The following is a 20,263-nucleotide window of genomic DNA, read 5'->3' on the forward strand; positions in this document are numbered from 1 at the left end:
AGTCTATGAAGCTGGCCTGTGCCTGGAGCTGCTTACCTGTGTGCTGGACGGCCCCACGGCACGCCGGGGCACCTTGATGTCAAAGCCACCTTTGGGGTCCTTCTCCCCTCTCAAGCACGGGTCATTGGGGGGCTCTCGCCCTCCCTCCCAGTCACAGATGGTCTTCCGAATTGCCTGCAGAACACTGGGGAAGGAAGAACTGAGACTCAGACCAGGTCTCACCACTGGAAGGATGTACCGCAAGCCTGTGTCTCTGGGGCCCGTCGTGGCCCAGGACCACCTGCATTAGAATTCTGGGGTGCTATGAAGCATGCTCATTCCTGCTGCCCCCAAAGATTTAAGGTGAGGTCCAGAAATCTGCATTTTAACAAGCATCCCACATGATTCTGATGCCTGCTGGATATCTGCAAACTCACCTCTGAGCCCATGAAGTGAGAAAGAACTTGGGTGAGGCAAGATGATGATTTTTCCCTTTTGGTTATAGGAAATCATCAGATCCCTGTGTATTTAAAATTTTAATAATAGCTCATATGTATTGCATACTGACCTCATGCTGCCATGTGCTTAGGTCTACAGGTGGATTATTTCATTTCACCATCCCAATAGGCTATGAAGTAGATACTGTTATCATCCCCATCTTATGAATGAGGAAGACTGAGGTTCTGAAGTCAGTAAACTTGAGTAGGTTCACACAATTAGATAACGTGTAAATAAGGGCTATAAACCCAGACATGGAGGCTTAATTCATCCCTAATGTCCAATCTCCTAAGGAGAACCCCTGGAACTTGCTGGAAGGATCTGTGTGTGTTCAGAGACTAATCTGGAAGCTGAGTGGCAACTTCCTCTCCAGCCTGCACTTAGCACTGCTTGTTTTTGACATGTCCCTGAAAAGGGCCATCTGCACACCCACCTGATGAGAACATTCTTCTTCTTCCGCACTGCCTGCCGCAGGGGCTCGCGCAGTGTCACCTGGGCAAAGTCCTGCAGGGCTGCGTAGATGGTGTTCCTGATGGCCTGGTTGAAGACGCTCTCCATCCTGCCCATGAGCACCTGCAGGCCTTTGATCATGGCGATCACCTGGCCAGGCACAGACCGAGGGTCAGGGTCACCAAGCCTCAGCACACCAGCCTGCCCACCAGCCACCGCGGGGGAGGGAGGGTATGAGACATCCAGAAACATGAGGCCAGTGCTACTCAAAGTGCCAGTTCACAACTAGGTAAGAAACGAATGACAGATGGATTGCAAAGTACCAAAACAATCTGTAAGGGGAGACGAAAATGTTCTGTATCTTGATTATGTTTGTGGTTTCACAGGTATATAAGCAACTCTCAGAACTCTTTCAATCATACACTTTAAATGGATGTAGTTTATTGAATTATAAATTATACCTCAAAAGAGCTGATTACAAAAAGCTATAATATCTTTATGGAGAGATCACATTTATGACACGAGAGCTGGGTGTTGTAAAAAAGGAACATGCAGAGAACAAGACAGAACTTTTGGACATTAAAAATATGACAGCCAAAATTTAAAAATCGTAATAAAATTGAAAGTCGAATTTAAGGGAATATCCCCATAAAGCAGACTAAAAATAAGTGAGGTACAATAAAAGAGAAAAGATTAAAAAATTAGGGACTAAATTTTGGGAGCCCATCATCTGACAAACAGAAAACCCAGAAAGAAAAAAGAGAAAACAGAGAGGAGGAAATTGCCAAAATTAAAATACAAGGAAATTTCTCAGTCCTAAAGTAAGTGTATTTTCATAGTGAAATAGCCTATTTCATATCCAAAAAAATGAATGTAAAAGGTCCTCATTAAGCTTTCTCACAATGAAATTTCAGAAAAGCAGGATAAAGAGATGGGCCTATAAAATTCTAGAGATAAAAAAAGAAGAACAAAGTTGGAAGATTCACATTTCCTGATTTTCAAACTTGCCACAAAGATACAGTAAGCAAAACTCTGTGACACTGGCATATGGATATACATATAAATCAATGGAAGAGAGTTTAACACACAGAAATGACCCCTCAAATTTATGTCAACTGAGTTTTGACAAGGGTACCAAGACAATTCAATGGAGAAAGAACATTCTTTTTAACAAATGGTGCAGGGACAACTAGATATGCATATGCAAAAAAATGAAGTTGGACCCCTACCTCACACCATATGCAAAAATTAACTCAAAATGGATGAAAGACCTAAATATAAGAGCTAAAATTATAAAAACTCTTACAAGAAAACACAGGATTAAATCTTTGTGACCTTGGATTAGGCAATGGTTTCTTAGATATGACATGAAAAGCATGAGTGATAAAAGAAAAAATAAATTAGACTTCATCAAAATTAAAAACTTTTGGGCTTCAAAGGATACATCTAGAAAATGAAAAAGACAACCCACGGAATGGGAGAAAATTTTTGCAAATAATATATCTGATAAGGGACTGGTATCAAGAATACATAAAAACTCTTACAACTCAAAAATAAAAAGATAAATAACCCAATTAAAAAAGGGAAAAGGATTGGAATAGACATTGCTTCAAAGGCAGATAGCCAATAAGCACAGAAAAATGCTCAATACCACTAGTTCAAAGCTCAATATTATAAGATATTAGCTAAAACCACAATGAGATACTTCATACCCACTAGGATGGCTAAAATGAAAAAGACAATAATAAAGTGATGAAAATGATGTGAAGAAATTGCAACCCTACAGTTGCTGGTGGAACTGTAAAATGGTGCTGCAACTTTGGAAAACAATCTGGCAGCTCCTCAACATTTTAAACGTAGAGTCACCATACGACGACCCAGCAATTCCACTCCTAGGTATATACCCAAGGGAAATGAAAACATATTTCCACACAAAAACTTGTACAGGAACGTTCATATAAGCATTATTCATAAGAGACAAAAAGTTGAAACAACCCAAACGTGCAACTGATGAATATATAAACAAATGTGGTATATGCACACAATAGAATATTGTTCAACTATAAAGTAATAGAATACTGATACATATTACAGCATGGATGAATTCTGAAAACAGTAAGCTAAATCAAAGAAGCCAGTCACAAAGGACCACACAGTGTATGATTCCATTTATACAAAATCTCCAGAATGGGCAGATCTATAGAGACAGGAAGTAGGATTAGTAGTTGCTAGAGGTAGCAACTAGTAGGGGTAGAAGAGTGCAAAGTGACTGCTAGTGGATATGGGTTTCTTTTAGGGGTGACAAAAATGTTCTAAAATTAGACAGCACTGGCCTTGTCACAGTAGCTCATGCCTATAATCCCAGCAATTTGGGAGGCCGAGGTGGGAGGATCACCTGAGGCCAGGAGTTTGAGACCAGCCTCGGGCAACAGAGCAAGACCCCCATCTCTACAAAAACAAATTAGCCAGGCACAATAGCATTTGCCTGTAGTCCCAACTACTAAGGAGGCTGAGGCAGGAAGATCGCTTGAGCCCAGGAGTTCATGCCGATTGAAATGTACCTTTTAAAGGGGTCAATTTTATGGGTATATGAATTATATCTCAATAAAGCTATTATATTAAAAATTCGGCAGAGGAAAAAAACAAGGAATCGGGAATTAGAATAGAATCCAGCTTTCCAAGAGCAACATCAAAGGTTAGAAGACAATAGAATAACACTTCTAAGAACTTGGAAAAAAAAATTTATGATTGATAATTCCATATTTAGCCAACTACAAAGTGAGATCAGAATAAAAAGATTTTCAGACATTCAAGCTCTCAAACATTCCCCCCCCAAAATCCCTTTCTTAGGAAGCTATCGGCGGCTCTCTGCCACCGGCATGAAGCAAAAGGCAGACCCTCAAGATAATGATGATGAGCATCTCAGATCAGTGGCCGGGCTGGTCTGGAGGAAACCAGTGCAGATTAGAAAAAAGGAAAGAGGACTTCAGGAGGAATGGCTTTAAGGAAAAAAAAAATCATAAAATAATGATTGTGATGGATTATTTTGTAAGGAGTTCTACATTTTGTTGGTATGCTTAGGGTTGCCTGTTTGATAGGTTCATAGAAAAAACAAAAAATAAGGCTTTGTTCACTCTAGGAAAAACAAAAGCGGCACAAGAAAAATGCATTCATGTTAGACCATGTGACTTGGTCTAATAGGACAAGTAACAAGAGTTATTTGTCATAATAGTATAAGGTAACTATTGATTTTACTGACAAGTGCGATGTTACTATTATGGGAAAATGTGGGAAGGCAGCTGGGTGTGTTGGGAGGGGTAGAAAGTGGAGATGAGAGAGTTAAATCCTTATCTCCCAAAGGAGGAAATCAACAGAAAATGTCATAAATTAAAAAAACCAAGAAACAGTCTCAGAAGCCTGTTACTTAGAACTATGGTGATAAATACCAGCAGAAATAGCTTCACAACTTGAATGACGTTTCCTATTCGGGGATTCAGGGCAGAGTGGGTTGGTGCAGGTCACTACTTTTGCTTTGTTTTATTATTACAGGCCACACAGAACTATTTTTCCTTTTAAACTTTTAAACATGTTTTACTAATAAGATAAAAAATGATAAGACCTCTCAATGTACAGCAAAATAAGAACTAGAAGGAGATACAGTATAATGTTCCCAGTGTTTGTATCTGGATGGTGCTATGAAGCTGGGGGAAGGTAAAGGCAGGAGTGAGGCTGGAGGAGCATTTTCTAAATCACCGATAGAGCACGTGCATCCCTTTTATTAAGGAAAGAAATACATCAACAGTTTTACAAAGTTGCCTGGACTCTGTGACTGTAGGTCTCATTTTAAATAGGCTTGAGGGTGGCTTTCTCCACCAGTGATGATGCCTGGGAAGCTTTTTTCCAGGTTGACTATTAGCAATGAAGGGTCAAAAGGTATGGGGGCCGCTCAGGACAATCTTGAGAGTGATCAGAATGTTTCTACTTTCTGAAATAATAACCACTGAGCCTCAGCCCTTTAAAATGCAGCTTGGAGATCTGCTAAATAAGAATTCTAACCTCTTACATTTGTATGAGCCTTTAAGTTTTCAAAGCTCAGCTACCTCCATTATCTCATTTGACAATTACTGTTTGATTCTCAATAATAACCTTGGGATGGGAGAGGGCAGAGATTATTAGCTCCATTTTACAGAGAAGGAAGCTGAGGCTCAGAAATGAATGGACCATGGGGCCCAGGGCTAGGACCCAGGTCTCTGACTTCCAGACCAGTCTCTTGTAGGTTTCGAATGGTCATCAAGGAGAAAGCTTCACTCACAACATAGTCTGAACGAGTTTTCCTCCCAAATAGAAATATTATTTTGCAATCAAACAATAAAAAACAATTCAAAAGGTTATAAAGCAGGAAGAGTCCTCCCTCTAGAAATTATTACTGATAATTGTCTGGTATATATAAATATTTATGCCCTTTAGTTTTGACCAAATATACAAAAGTATATTAAATTTAATATAAAAGTAATCATTTTATATGCTGTTCCTTATCTTTTTTTTAACTTAATATACTTAGCATAGCTTTCCATGTAGGTAGTGTCTGTTTCAGAAACTGCATAGTATTCAATGGTATAGTTGTATCTTAATTTATTTACCTGGTTTCATGTTGGAGGACACTTCAGTTGTTTTACATATTTCAGTACTATAAATAATACTGTGATAAATACCCACGTACATACATCTCTGCACTGGTGACTTATTTAGCTGGGATATATTCCTAGATTAAAAGTGTCAGTAGGCCAGGCGCGGTGGCTCACGCCTGTAATCCTAGCATTTTGGGAGGCCGAGGTGGGAGGATCACTTGAGCTCAGGAGTTTGAGACCAGCCTGAGCAAGAGCGAGACCCCGTCTCTACTAAAAATAGAAAGAAATTAGCTGGACAACTAAAAATATACATAGAAAAAAATTAGCTGGGCATGGTGGCGCATGCCTGTAGTCCCAGCTACTAGGGAGGCTGAGGCAGGAGGATTGCTTGAGCCCAGGAGTTTGAGGTTGCAGTGAGCTAGGCTGATGCCACGGCACTCTGGCCCGGGCAACAGAGCGAGACTCTGTCTCAAAAAAAAAAAAAAAAAAAAAAATTGTCAATACATATGATCAGACTGCCCTTGTAGAAAGCCTGTAAAATGTAGACTGGACACTGAAGATATCTCAGAATGTCTATTTCCCACACTTCAACCTGCAGCAGGCATCACCCATCTTTCAAATCTTGGCTATCCTGATCGGTAAACACTATATCCCATCTCACTTTTAATCTGTAGTTCTTTGATCACTCATCAGTTTGGGCATTTTTATATCTCTTGTAGCCATTTGTTTTCACTTTTGTTTCTTCTGTTGGTTTCTTTTGGCCCATTTTTCTAGTCAAGTGGACATTTTTCTTTGGACTTTTAAGAACAGAATGAGTTTCCAATCATTTCTGAGTAACAACTTTTGACAGATTAATTCTGATGGGAGAAGGGGACAGGGCAGAGTATGCAGATTAGGAGGGCCAACGCTGTTATCTTGCTCGGAACGGCTTCTGAAACAGCATCTCAGAGAGGTGAGGGGAGCTGCAGTGAGTTAGCACCTACCTCGACAAAGGCAAACTTCTCCTCGCTGGTATAATTGTAGCGGGTGGCTCTCTCATACTCCTCCGCCGTGCCAGGGCAGTCCTTGTTGCAGAACTTGTCTGTGGGGTGAACCAGCTTCCAAGAGTACTGGGGAGAGTGGGAACAATCCAAAAGTCCATCAACTGATGAATGGATGCACAAAATGTGGCGTAGCCATGCAATGGAATATTAGTCAGCCATAAAAAGGGAACTGGGTACCGATTCATGCTGAAACATGGATAAACTTTGAAAACGTGAATTAAAAGAAGCCAGATACAAAAGTTCACATATTATATGATTGTATTTATGTGAAACATCCAGAATAAGGAAACCTTTATATAGAGAAAGTGGATTGCACAGGGGCTGGGGGGTAATTTGGGGTTTCTTTTTGAAGTGATGAAAATGTTCTCAATTTGATTGCGTTTATACAACTCTGTGAATATGCTAAAAACCAATGAACATACACTTTAAACGGGTAAATAATATGGTATTATGAATTACATGTCTATAAAGCTATTTTAAAAAGAGTGCTGGGGAGAGAAAGAGGCATATTGTAAGGGAACAGCGGTCAGCATGAGGCCCTCCATCCGAGGGACACCTACCACCTCCATGACGTGGGCACTCCACTTGGACAGCAGCTGCAGGCCCCGCAGGGCCAGGTCGAAGAGCTCACGATACTCCTCGTCTGATTTCTGGCTGTCCAGCCCCGAGCCCGTCACCACCTGGGGAACATTGACTGTCACACTCACTGTCTAAGTGCCTGGCACTATTACACATTATTGCATCAATTCCCCCCAAGAACACGACAGGGAAGTTCTATTCTTATATCCCCTTGACAGATAAACTGGGGCTCAGACAGGTGCCTTGCTGAAGGCCACATGGCTTGTAAATGGTTGAGGGTTCAAATTCAGGTGGTGCGATGCCAGAGCCCCACTCATACCCACCTTGGCATACCACAGGGCATTGCCTGTCGAACTTTTTTGACTGCATTCACAGTAGGAAGGGATACTATTTAGTAACTCAGGAACACATATTTACATGGAGATATTAAATAGATGTATGCAGTAATATTTTTCACAAAGCAATCTTATTCTTAATGCATGGGATTCCCTGATGTTTTATTCTATTTCATATAAAAATGCTGATCAGAAACCACTAAACTGACCTCACAATTCATTCATTAGACATGACTCACTGATTGGAAAACATTAGTACAAACATCTGTCTGTATGTGGGATATTCCACAATGAAATAACACGTATGCATGTGTGTATGTGCACAAATGTGTGCATATATGTACATGCACATATGTACAGATACAGCCAGTCTTCATTATTGGTGGCATCTGTATTTTGAATTAATCTGCTTGATAAATGTATTTGTGACCCCAAAATCAATACTTGCAGCAATTTCTCAGTCATTTGCAAATGTGCATATTCCCAGCTGAAGTTGGACAAGGTGACTCTCTGCCATCTTGTTTCAGCTGTCATACTGTAAACAAGTGTCCTTTTTGTGGTCTGTTTAATGCCATGTTGTCCATATTTTTGTGCTTTTTACTGGTGATTTCACAATTTAAAATGATCCCCTAGCTTAGGGCTAATGTACTACACAGTGTTCCTATGTGCAAGAAAGCTGCAACATGCCTTATGAAAAAATATGTGCTTTAGATAAGCTTTGCTCAGGCATAAGTTACAGTGCTGTTGGTCATGAATTAATGTTAACAAACCAACAACATACATCACATAAAGCATCTTTAAACAGAAGCATGTATAATACAAGGTTATATATTGATCGGTTGACAAAAACATGACCAGAGGTTCCCAGAAATGTAACTCTGTATTTTTTCCTTGGAATGATTCAGTATTTGCTAATTCAGAGTTCATGACCACTTTATAGAATGTAACCACTGAGAATAATGAGAATTGACTGTTTATACATACACATAAAGCATGTAATTTTTAAAAATATCCTTGGCCAGTGTAGTATACCACTTTTGGACCACACCAAAATTTGACTAGGATTAAGGAGCCCTAGCACTCAAGTTATTCCTGTAGCTTCAGTTCAGTTGATTGACACATGTGGTTAAGAAAGCTAAAAGTTTGGGCTTTATGTTGGTCCATGCGGGTCACCAGCCTAATAACCACACTGCTGCATTTGTCAGACTGTCCCCATTTCCAATATGTTGCTCTGTGACCAAAGACATTCCCTGAGTTTGGGTTTGAAAAACATGATCCCTATGGCCGCTAGCCACGTGGCGGAACCAGGAGCAAATGAGGGCAGAACAGAGCCATCCATGAGTGCTGGGGAATAAAGCAATGCAGGGGCCCTGTGTTTATCAAACAACACCCAAGTTAGAAGGGTGTACATGGGACGAGATCCAGAAGGATATTTATACCCAAACATTGATCATAGGTGATTCTGGGATGGCAGGATTTTACATGATTTTCTCTCCTTTGGCATACCTGTATTTTTTTGAGGTTTGTGCATTGATCATGTTTCCATATTTTAAAAAAATACTTACAAAAAGAGGAAAATTCAATGAAACATAATTATTGAGATTACAGGAGATTTTTATGGTCTCCTAGTTTCGCTAACTCTATTTCTGGTTTTTTACAATGATCGTTTATTATTGTGTGGTTTAGAAATGTTTAGATGGTGTTCTGAGCATGAGGGATCAGAACTCAGTTCCTCTCGCCATCCAGGGTGAAGATGGCTTGGATCACGTGCAGGCAGAACTCACAATTACTGAGCCCTTACCATTTGCCAGGCTCAATGCACGCTTCGGGCACTGTATCGTTTAATCCTTTCAATGAATGGATACTATTTTTACCCTCACTGTGCAGCTGAGGAAACTGAGGCTCAGAGATGTCAAATAACTTGCAAAGGGCAACAGCAGAACCAGTGTTAACCTCAGTCTGTCTCTAAATTCCACGCCCTCCTGCCTCTGACATGCATCCCCTCACTCCAGCTCTCCAGCACCCATGGGTTCACGTCCTTTCCCTGCTGCTCCTCACCCCTTCTGGTCCTGGGCCCACCCACGCAGCCCACAGCCCAGCAGCCAGCCACGCTCACCTCACTGTTGCTGTAGCGAGCGAGTTCGGAGATGAAGCGGATGTGGTCATCCCGGATCTGAACCATCTGCTCGCAGATGTTGTACTGGGGGCTGATGCTGCTCTGGGTGCACGTCCACCTGGGTAGACAAGCAGGGGGTCGGAGTGGGGCCCGGCCCCAGGCGCCTGAGTGGGACAGGCACGAGTTGCTCCTGGGGCTCACCCGACGTGGCCGGCTCCCCCTGGGTGGTACCAAAAGGCATCCCAGCCACCTTAGCAAGAGACCTGCTAAGTACAACGCTGTGGGGACCGCAGGCCTAGTGGAGTAGTCCTTCCTCCTCCTCCTTGGGGCCAGCCTCCGCTGAGACCCCATTGCAGGCCTTTCCAGACATGTAGTCCACAATACTTACCAGCAATACGAGAAGGGAGGAACCCCAGCCTCTCTAGGGGTACAAAGGGCTGGAATCCAAGCAAATAAAAAGCAAGGTGGGCAACCTCCCTGAACCTGTCTACTGACTCGGACAGCACTAACACTCTGCAGGTGAAGCTGGCTTTGGAGGGGTCTATGGGCCAGGACTAGGGAGACCTAAATGGGATTATGCCTCTTTTCCAACAGTGACCTGGCAACGCGGAAGCACCCCATGCAGGGAAGCTACCTGGCTGCGCTCTCTTCCCTCCTCCCTCCCCCTTCTCCACTGTTTATCCCTCTCTCCATCCTCTCTCTCCATCCCCCCCGAGAAAAAAGACAACTCCCTTCACCCTCTCCTGCCATCGGGAGCTGGTGACCCAGAAGAGTCTAAGCATGAGCACCACATAAGGCAGAAACACATTGGGGGGGAATTTAATATTTCAAAAGGGTCCCTGAAGTGGTCCTCATGAGAACAGCAGAGTGGCGATGGCCTTCCCCGGGCTAACCCTTTGGTATCACTTTCATTCTGAGTTACTCGTGTAGGATGGGGCACGCCACCTCTCAAACCTGACACCCCACCGTGTCACTCCAGCAGCCTCCATTCCCAGGCAACTTCAGGTGGTCAAGAAGTCATGCAGGAGAAAGTGAGGAAACAAGTCCAGCATTCTCGACTCCCTGCTTTTCCTACAAAACCTCTTCACACACCAGCAGCCGGAGGGTTATGAAGAGACTAAACTGGCTCTCCTTGGGGAGACGCATGGGCAGTGGCTCCAGGCGGGTGCAGCTCAAAGATGTGCCATTTGTGTCTTTTTAAGGCACTGACCCCCTCGCCCTGGACTAGGGTTGCTGGTTCCACTCTGTACAGAAAGGCCACATCTACTCAGCTTCGGGCAAGATGAACACAGAAGGAACCTCCTTGACAGTCTCAGAGACCAAAGGGGCGGCCAAGGAAGAGCCAGACGCACCCCAACTCCTGTGAGGCACTGACACCCCAGGCCTGAGCACAGGTTACCTAGGACTGCGGTTTGTAAAGTGACCCGAGGGGAGGCTGTCAACCCGCTTCATCACTGGGACCATCCAGACCACACACTCCACAATGGATTCACTGCACAGCTACGACACCTCAGCAGTGAGGAATAATGCCACCACCTCTGGCCCCGACCACCGAGGGCCAGCCACTCCTCCCCACTTCTCTAGGGAAGGAGGAAGGCTCTAGTTGTCCCACTGACGGGATCCACCGGTCACTGCTGGGCCGGACAGGGGCGTGGCTGTGCTCTGGCCCTTTTGAACCTGGCAGCAAAGGACGGACACAAAAGGGCTCAGAGCACCCTCCGCAGCTCCCCTCCGGCCGGCACCAGTGTGCTGACGGAAGCCACCTGCCCAGGGCTCTGGGGAGGGAGGAGGGGCTGAAGTGGCCCCTTGGCTCCCTGCCCAGGCTGGGTGTCCTCGCGGGAGCCGAGAGACATTACGGCAGGCACTCACTTGGACTTGTTCTCTTCATAGTGAGCACTGGTCTTAATGTATCTGGCCAGCTCTATCTGCATGTCGCCGAAAAGGGGCACCACCTGCAGCTGCTGCAAAGGAAGCAAACACAGCTCGTGAGACGCCGAGGGCGGCAGGAGCGTGGCAGTCGTCACCGCCACCCCACTGGGGGAGGCAGGGCTCCGTGTGTGCCGGGGGCCGACCCCTAGTCTCTGCTCCTGATGGTGCCACCGTGTGCCCCTGGGACCTAAAGGAGCCCCAGCCTGTGTGCAGCTCCTCCTCTGCCTCCAACCAACTGTGTTCCAGGCAACCGAGCCAGGCAAGGCCAAGTGACTTGTCTAAGGTCACCAGCCAGCAGAATGGATGAAGGCCAAGGACCAGATGGCCTGCCACCCAGTGCAGGGTCCTTTCTGCTCCAATGCTCCCCAGCTTAGAGGATCCTTGCTGCTATGTGGGGGTCCGGGTGCTGCTGGCTGGGTGTGGCCTTCCTAGAGAGTCCACATGAAAGTAATGAAAACCATGGTAACGCCTAACACCAGAGGGGAGAGAGCTCCCCACCAAAGACCAGCGCGAATGGAGGGCAGGCTGGGATTTAAGGTCTGCTTCTCACGCACTAGGTCCTGTGCCAAGCCCTTTACAGACAGTATCTCAGACCATACAGTAACCCTGCGAAGTCAGTGCTTTTATCACTCCCGCTTCACAGATGAAGAAACTGAAGTTTAAACAGCATCCGTGATTTTTCACGAAGTCAGACCGGCTGGAATTCAAGGAGCCCTGATTCTAACCCAGGGCTCTGACTTATCTATGGAATCCCACTGAATCCTCAGGGAACCCTACAGAGTGGATATCCTTAGCATTCGTATTTTTCAGACTGGGGAACTCAGTTTAGGGCAATTTGGTGACTTTCCCAAAGCCGTCCGGCTGTTACGTGGCAGAGCCGGGCTTAAACCCAGGCCTGTCTGCGGAGAGGCTGTGTCCTGAGCCACCCTCGTCTCGTTCACGCCGCCTTAAGGCAGATTTTCCGAGGGTCTCCCGAGATGAGTCCCGTTTTCATTTGGGGCAACTCTAGAGAAAAGTAAAAGTTCCAGCCTTGAAAAACAAGTGAAGAAAAGTCACAGGTCTCCTCTTGGTGGCTTATGTTCCCCTTCACCTTGAAGAGTCAGTGGGACCCAGACCCTGCCTTCAAGGGGTCTTGCTGTTCCATGTCTGACCCCTCAGGCCCACTCCATGCCTGCGGTGCCTGATGCTAGAATAAATTGATAACATGGAATGTAATTCCAAAGTATAAAATCCCCTTGCAAAAATCTCAAAGGCTTAATTTAAGTGTAAGCTTTTAAAGAGCTGGGGGCAAAAGATCAAATCTCAAAGGCACTGGAAGGGCCCGGGCGTATGGTGGACGCTGATGGGGAATTCTGCCCAGAGGTGAGGGAGGCTGGGGCAGCCTCCTGTGGACCAAGCACGAGGCTGTGATTTTGCAAATGTGAATCAATTTAAAATCCAGGTTTTAATCAGCCTATTTCTGTGAGCTCTGATTTATCCTGGAAACTAAAGCAGACACTATCTTCGGGACGTGCCTCTTTCCTTAGGTGACAAAAGATTTCAGGAAAACGAAAAAAGCAGCATGCAAAAAAGACTCACAGGGCCTCCCAGCCAAACCCCAGCTGAATCCCGAGACTCAGAAGCACGTGTGGCTTTCATGCACAGCCTTCCACAGAGCAAACTCCTCTGCTGACCGCAGCTGCGGGCCCTGTTGCTCTACTCCCGTCCTCCTGGGCTCCTTGGAGGTACAGCTCAATTAGAAAGCCCCACAGTTCTCTGGCTAATTTGCTTCCTTTCCCCAAAGACATCTTGGCTCTGGGGACCCCCGCCCTCTGCCCTGCCCCAGCCCCAGTGGCTGACCTTAAAGAATTTATCAATTTTGCTAAGATTGATTCTCTTCTTGGCATCCAGTTTGTAAATGTTACTGACATTTCCATCCATCAGGTAAAGGCCAAAGCCCATCACCTAGAACAAGAAGGGGCAGAGCACAGAAGCTAATCACGTCCACTGGAAAAGTTCACAACAACAACAACAAAGTACACACACCCACACATCTCGTAGAGACACACATTCGATCATAAAACCCATATGTCAGCCGGGCGCGGTGGCTCACGCCTGTATCCTAGCACTCTGGGAGGCCGAGGTGGGTAGATTGTTTGAGCTCAGGAGTTTGAGACCAGCCTGAGCAAGAACGAGACCCCGTCTCTACTAAAAATAGAAAGAAATTATATGGACAATTAAAAATATAAATAGAAAAAATTAGCCGGGCATGGTGGCGCATGCCCGTAGTTCCAGCTACTCAGGAGGCTGAGGCAGGAGGATCGCTTGAGCCCAGGAGTTTGAGGTTGCTGTGAGCTAGGCTGATGCCACGGCATTCCAGCCCGGGCAACAGAGTGAGACTTTGTCTCAAAAAAAACAAAAAAACAAAAAAAACCAAACAAACCATATGTCTTCCAATCAAGACAGGAAACCTAGGTCTAATTTCAAACAGAAATATAGTAAATTATTATGACAGCTAATTCTTCAGGCCTTACTATGGGCCAGAGTCTGTGCTTAGGGCTGTAACAAGCATTATTCTTAACTCTCACAACAATCTTATAAGTTCTATACAATAACCTTATTCTATCGATGAAGAATCAGAGACACAGAGAGGTTAGACAGCTTGCCAAGGTCACACAGCTAAGCCGTAGAGACAGGAGCTGAACAGATCCAGGATCTGTGGACAAAATCTGCTCACTTAGGTCCTTCCAGAGAGAAAGGACTGCTTCTAGCTCCTCGCTGTATCCCTGGGCTGCGGCACACCCGGGCAGTTGGCGACTACTTGCTGAACAGTGAGTGAATGTAAAATATCTCTCACTTCCTTCCCCACAGAACCTACAATGTAAATGCCCCCAAGGAGCCACTGGTGACTTTTTTTTTTTTTTTGAGACAGAGTCTCGCTCTATTGCCCTTGCTAGAGTGCCGTGGCCTCTGCCTAGCTTACAGCAACCTCAGACTCCTGGGCTCAAGCAATCCTCTTGCCTCAGCCTCCCCAGTAGCTGGGACTACAGGCATGCGCCACCGTGCTCGGCTAATTTTTTGTTTTTTTCTCTATATATTTTTAGTTGTCCAGATAATTTCTTTCTATTTTTAGTAGAGACGGTGTCTCGATCTTGCTCAGGCTGGTCTCAAACTCCTGACCTTGAGTGATCCACCGGCCTCGGCCTCCCAGAGTGCTAGGGTTACAGGCGTGAGCCACCGCGCCCGGCCCCCACTGGTGACTTTTTAAAAAACAAACCTCTTCGTGAAAATGTGCGGTACGTCAGAGTTTGTGATTGCAATCTACTTAAGTCTCCTGCATGCTGGCTTGCCTGCTCCTTTGAACATGCACAGCTGCAGGGGCCTGAATAGCTGTGTGACCGCGGGGAAGTCACTGCTCTCCGTGCCTCTGTTTCTCATCCGACACAAAGGAGGGAGACCAGAGCCTGCTAAGGTCGTGTCCCCCTTGGGTGCACTCTGTCCTGCAGGTTGAACGTCACGCTTTTCCGTGTGATGTGGACGGCGCCCCCTGGTGGCATCTGCGTTCACCAACGCAAATTGCAGAGAGACAGCAAATGGCGAAAACCCTGGGGAAAGCAGGGCTGAGGAGCCTGGGGAACCGAGAGGGAGGAAGGCCAGGAGGTGTGGAGGGATTACAGGTGGGCGAGAAAAAGGGGGGCCCGGGAATTGGAAGGCAGCATCTACAACTGCTTGGTGGTCACCCACCCTGTGCAGACAGCGAGCCTGGGGACAGCTACCGCACTGCGGGTGAGAGGGTGTCTCAACTTTGGGTGACTTTCCCAGATTTGTGATGGTCACAAGGAAGCCAAAGTAAACAAGTCACAAAACCACCCAGCCCTGCAAACTTAACTGAGGTGCTACGAAACGTAAAATGGGGACACCAAGGCAGGGTTGGCATTCTTAGACTAAGCAAGAGTGACATGAAGGAGAAAAAAAGTACCAGGTTTTTGAGAGGTGAAGTTCTGGGGAAGAATCTGAAGGGGCCCTGCAGTGTGTAAGGAATTGCAGGTAGGTTAGAAATCACCTACGTGGCTAACTGTAGAATAATGAAGAAATGGAGCCTTATCCACATGTTATGATTTAGCAGCTGCATAATATTCCAGATACATTTACTCACATGGGATAAAAATGACACATGCTTATGTATATTGCAAATTTTGAAAATATATAAGCATAGAAAAAATTACAAGGACATACATTAAAATGCTAAAAGTGTTATCTCTGGGTGGAAAGATTGTAAGACATTTCTTTTTTTTTTTTTTTTTTTTTAAGAGACAGTGTCTTGCTATGTTGCCCAGGCTGGACATGAACTCCTGAGCTCAAGCGATGCTCCTGCCTTAGCCTCCCTAAGTAGCTAGGATTACAGGCATGTGCCACCATGCCTGGCTACTTTAATTTTTTTTATGCTTTACTGTATGTTCCAGATTTTCCACAATACATGTGATGATAATTCTGGAATGAAACCGGTAAACTGGTAAAACAACTGTGATCATTTTGGCATTATGGAGCAAAAGCTTGAAGATTCTGCCTTCTGAGTTGACAATTTCTCTTCCAGGAAGTGTGGCTTGACAAAAAGATGTGCGCAAAGGCTGTAGGACAAGGGTGTTTAACGTAGTTCAGCAAACAAATATCCAACCATCAGGGATCTGTTAAATAACAACGTCCCCATATGATGGCATACTCAGCAGTCATTAAAGATTACACTGCAGGAATATCCTGAATGGCATGTGGAGGGTGAATATGGCATGGTAAAAGGAAAGGAGCAGGTTGCAAACTAGTATGTGCTGTAAGATCTGTATCTATGTTTAAGGAAAAAGAAATATTATTTTTTAGAAATGATTCTAAATAAGAAGGAGGCAAGAGAGCAAGCCCCGTGGCATGTGGCCCGGGGAGTTTTACCTTGAGGAGCATGTGTTTCTCGCTGGGGGTCAGGTACATCTTGTTCTCGTAGTAATCCACGCAGATGTTGACGATGTCGGCCAGGAGCTCCTCATAGCCTGGGATCACTTCCAGTTGCTGATGGAGACACTAGACAGCAGCGCCACCCTCTGGTTAGGCAGCGAACGTGTCCTGCAGCGGCACCTGGGCCCCGTGGCTGGGTGGTGACTGAGCACATGGCCCCCACTGAAGGCCCAGGAGTCATGGGCAGCCCCAGGTGAAGGTAGCCCTCAAGCCGGCCAGCACCTGACACCTGAATCCTCTCCCCAGTGTCCCCGCGGGGGTTGGTCCGCCCTCCTGCACACCTCCCCTGGCAGGGAACACACCCCACACGCGGCCCTCCGTTTTATTCCCCGGCAGTTGTGATTGCTAGAAAGTGCTTTCTTGGGCTGAGCTGAAAAGCAGCTCAGCTTTACGACAACGGGCCTGTAGTCATTTCAGCTTAGTTCTGAGGATGTGGACTCATCTGTGATGTATCCTCAGACCAGGGCAGGGGAGGAGAGTTGGGCCAGATGTTCCTGGCGGGAACATCTGCCGTTAGGGAAGGAGGCCCCCACCCCAGGCCCTTTCTCCTGCGGGACCAGGGGAGGGCGCTGCTGGTGCTCTCCACGGGCCACAGGGGGCTGGGGCTCCAGGAGAGAAAACCTGGAGCCGCAGTGGCTGAGCAGCCTTCTGCAGTTAACAAAAAGTAGCAAGGGCCCTGCCAACCCCAGGGTTTCGATGACAGGGATTTGAGCCTGAAAACCCTTGGAAGATGGAGGCCCCTCCCGGTTTTGGCCTGGGTCCTGCAGACATTCTTGCTGGTGACTGTCTACACTGCACTGACAGAGGTGGAAACGGGTTATGTCATGTTGGGCAGAACAGGAGAGTGACGGTTGAGAGGGGGTGCCCTGGCAAACCATGGCAGCTAAACAAGCTACGTCTTCTTACACTCTTGCTATCTGTCAGGCTCTGCATGATGAGAGCTTTTTATATACTAGCTCATTTATTTCTAACAACAGTCCTATGAGATGGATTCTCATAATATTCTTAAACTAACAGACCCATTTTACAGATGAGTACACTGAGGCTTGGACTTTGCTTGAAGTCTCACAATAGGTCAGAGGCAGTCCAGGATTAGCAGACAAGGCTGCCTGACTCTAGACCCCACACTGTCAACCTCTGCACAACTGTGGGAGCAGAGCACTGCTGAGAGGGCTTTTGGGGGATGAAACCTGGAACGGGGAAATGGCTGTCTGGCTGGGAGGGGAGACTGAGTCTGCAGCTTTGTCTCACTCTCACACAGGGCAGTGGAGATGGAAGGCGGGGACTGGGCTTGTCTGCTTGGGCTCGTGGCCCACGCAACCTCGAGACCCCTGCCTGTATCCCTGAGACGCCAGGCCAGGACTGATGGGGAGTCTGCCCTCACCTGGGTGATCCTGTTGTGGTTGGCCAGGAACATGGACAGGTTCTGGGACTCCTGGATAGACTGGGGGTCCGCCATCTTCCTCAGGAACTGTGCCGCCCTGGAGTACAGACAGCAGGTGATGCAGAGAGGACCGTCCACACGCAACAGCCTAGGCCACGCCTCACGGACCCCCGATCCAACCTAGCCCAGAGTGCCCCCGTCCCCGAGGTTAACGAGCTCTGAATATCCCAGGTGAGGCTCACAGCAAGGCACAGTGTGTTCTGAAGTCATTTCTTTTGGGGCCACTTATACCCTTTGTAATTAAGGGTCCCTGAAATTAAAAGGCAAAAATGTATTGAAAAATCTCTGAAATCTCAGACAGTTTAAGGGGAACTGGTATCCCATCGACCAGCCAGGAGCGGTAAGACAGGGTGAAATGAGCATCCTTGTACCTTGCCGTGACCGCCAGTCAAGCTACACAGCAAGGTGTGAAGAAGAATCACAGGTCAGGTGCTTTGTTTTTGTTGCATATTCTGTTATTTGTAGGAAAACCTCTATGTTTCTAAAGCAAAGCACTGTTTCGATAACAGAAGTCTAGTTAACCTAACGGGATTGCAGGTTAAAGGGTCAGGGCAGAGGGAACACAGGTGGGACTTGAGGAGAGAAAAACCACACCTGCTCGGGGCTTCTCCACCGAACCTGGTGGCGGTGCCACCTGCGTCCCCATGAACTGTGAAAACAGAGGCAAGACACCCCACCTTGTTCATGACCCAGCTGGGCAGCAGAGGATGCTGACTGTGGCCACGCTGGAAGCGGCTGGCCGTAACCAGGGAGAACTGGGGGGAAGATGCTATATCATGGGCCGTCTCTGAAATCTACATGAAGTTGCCACTTTGGAGTCATCCTCGAGATGAGGCCCTGCCTGCGGGGCACCCTCAGGTTTCACAGTTGACTCGGGAGGATAAAACTGAGAATCAGCCCGATCTCTCCAGCTACCTTGGCATCCCAGGAGGACGTAGTTCGAGGAGGAGGGTCCCTCTTACCAGAGACATAGCAAATCCTTCCCAAGAGATGTCCCTAGACACAGTGCAGCTCATCTGAGCCTCTGCCAACACAGAGATATCGGGTGCTTTTGACTGGCCTCCCTTACTTCTGGGTGGCTGTGGCCTGATTTCTGGGGACGAATGACGCCTCCCTCATTCTCAGTCCTCCTTTCTCATCAGCTGACACAGAACCCTGACTCCAAGCAGAGCACCCCAGCCAAGCGACTGGAGCTGGACCAGAGGCAATCCTCCCTGGGGCTTCTGCTAAAGTATTCAGGAGGAGAAGCATCTTCCCCTTCTTTAGAAGTCAGGGTTGTGATCCTGGCTAGAGGGGGAAGCTGCTGTAAGCTGCCTGAGGCCACCAGACACTTGAAAATGAAGCTGCCACAGAGGAAAGTCAAGCTGACACCACCACTGAGCACCCAGTGCAGGTAAGACAGGGCTCTCGAGGTCTGAGTACCAATTCATCCCCTTCTTTTACACAAGCAGTTTGAATTGGCTCTCTGATTCTTGCAAAACGTGACTAATGTAACCCTTTTACCATTATCTTACTGGTCCCATAATGCATGCTCCACAGACAGAAATGACGATTGTATTGCATCTTAAGACATAAACCTCTGCAAAAATCCAAGTTCCCCCAAGACCCGGCTCTGCATCCTATTCCTCAAACCACACTGACTGGGGCCCAGCCCTGCTGTGTTTGGGAATGGCTAGCATGTTACCAGAGAAGGAGCCGGTAGAACGGCTCCATCTTCTTCCTCCACTTGGTGGCCCAGGAGGAGGGCCTGGCTCGGGGAAGGGAGATGGGGGAGGGTGCCCTAACCTCTTATAGGCAGAGTGATCATTCTTGACGCTGCACTTCATATTCTTCAGCTCGTCCAGGACAGCGAACATGTTGATGAACTTGCCCAGGGTCAGGAGGTAGGCCTCGGAGACAAAGTCCTTCCTGCGCTCGGCGTGGCACAGCCGCTTCACCTCGCTGCAGAACCGCTCGATGGCCTTGCGCTGGAGGCAGAGGAGCAGCGAGTGAGGCCAGGGCAGGTTGGGGGGCTCCCTGGGCTCTCTAGTGGGGGCAGGGCCAAGGCTCCCCTGGGGCCCCATCAGAGCTGGGCATTTGGAGAAAGGCAAATCTGTCAGGCAGTCTTTCTCAGAGCAGTTCTTAAATCCAAAGCTGACTTCTAGAGTGGAGACTGGAACCTGCCCCCTAAGTGAATCAAACCAATGGATTCATTCAACACACATTCGCTAAGAAGAGTTATATCTTGTTCATTTCTTGTACCCCCAGCACCTAGGACAGTGTCAGGTACCAGCAACAAGGGG

The 20,263-nt window shown here is 46.9% G+C and overlaps 1 protein-coding gene across 2 annotated transcripts in view; it reads right to left on the reverse strand.

Moving 5' to 3' along the window:
• The window catches only part of CYFIP2 (cytoplasmic FMR1 interacting protein 2), a 116,407-nt gene that overhangs the window by 65,022 nt on the left and 31,122 nt on the right, over positions 1-20,263 (reverse strand). For both annotated transcript variants that reach the window (XM_045551278.1, XM_045551279.1), the window contains 10 exons: positions 19,767-19,948; positions 17,922-18,018; positions 16,475-16,603; positions 13,397-13,501; positions 11,498-11,589; positions 9,629-9,746; positions 7,159-7,278; positions 6,539-6,664; positions 911-1,077; positions 37-184 (listed from right to left, as the gene is read on the reverse strand). In XM_045551278.1, the coding sequence (XP_045407234.1) occupies positions 37-184; positions 911-1,077; positions 6,539-6,664; positions 7,159-7,278; positions 9,629-9,746; positions 11,498-11,589; positions 13,397-13,501; positions 16,475-16,603; positions 17,922-18,018; positions 19,767-19,948 (1,284 nt within the window). The remainder of the gene's footprint in view (positions 1-36; positions 185-910; positions 1,078-6,538; positions 6,665-7,158; positions 7,279-9,628; positions 9,747-11,497; positions 11,590-13,396; positions 13,502-16,474; positions 16,604-17,921; positions 18,019-19,766; positions 19,949-20,263) is intronic.

The sequence above is a fragment of the Lemur catta genome, chromosome 5 (assembly GCF_020740605.2).
Source record: "Lemur catta isolate mLemCat1 chromosome 5, mLemCat1.pri, whole genome shotgun sequence".
NCBI lineage: Eukaryota > Metazoa > Chordata > Mammalia > Primates > Lemuridae > Lemur > Lemur catta.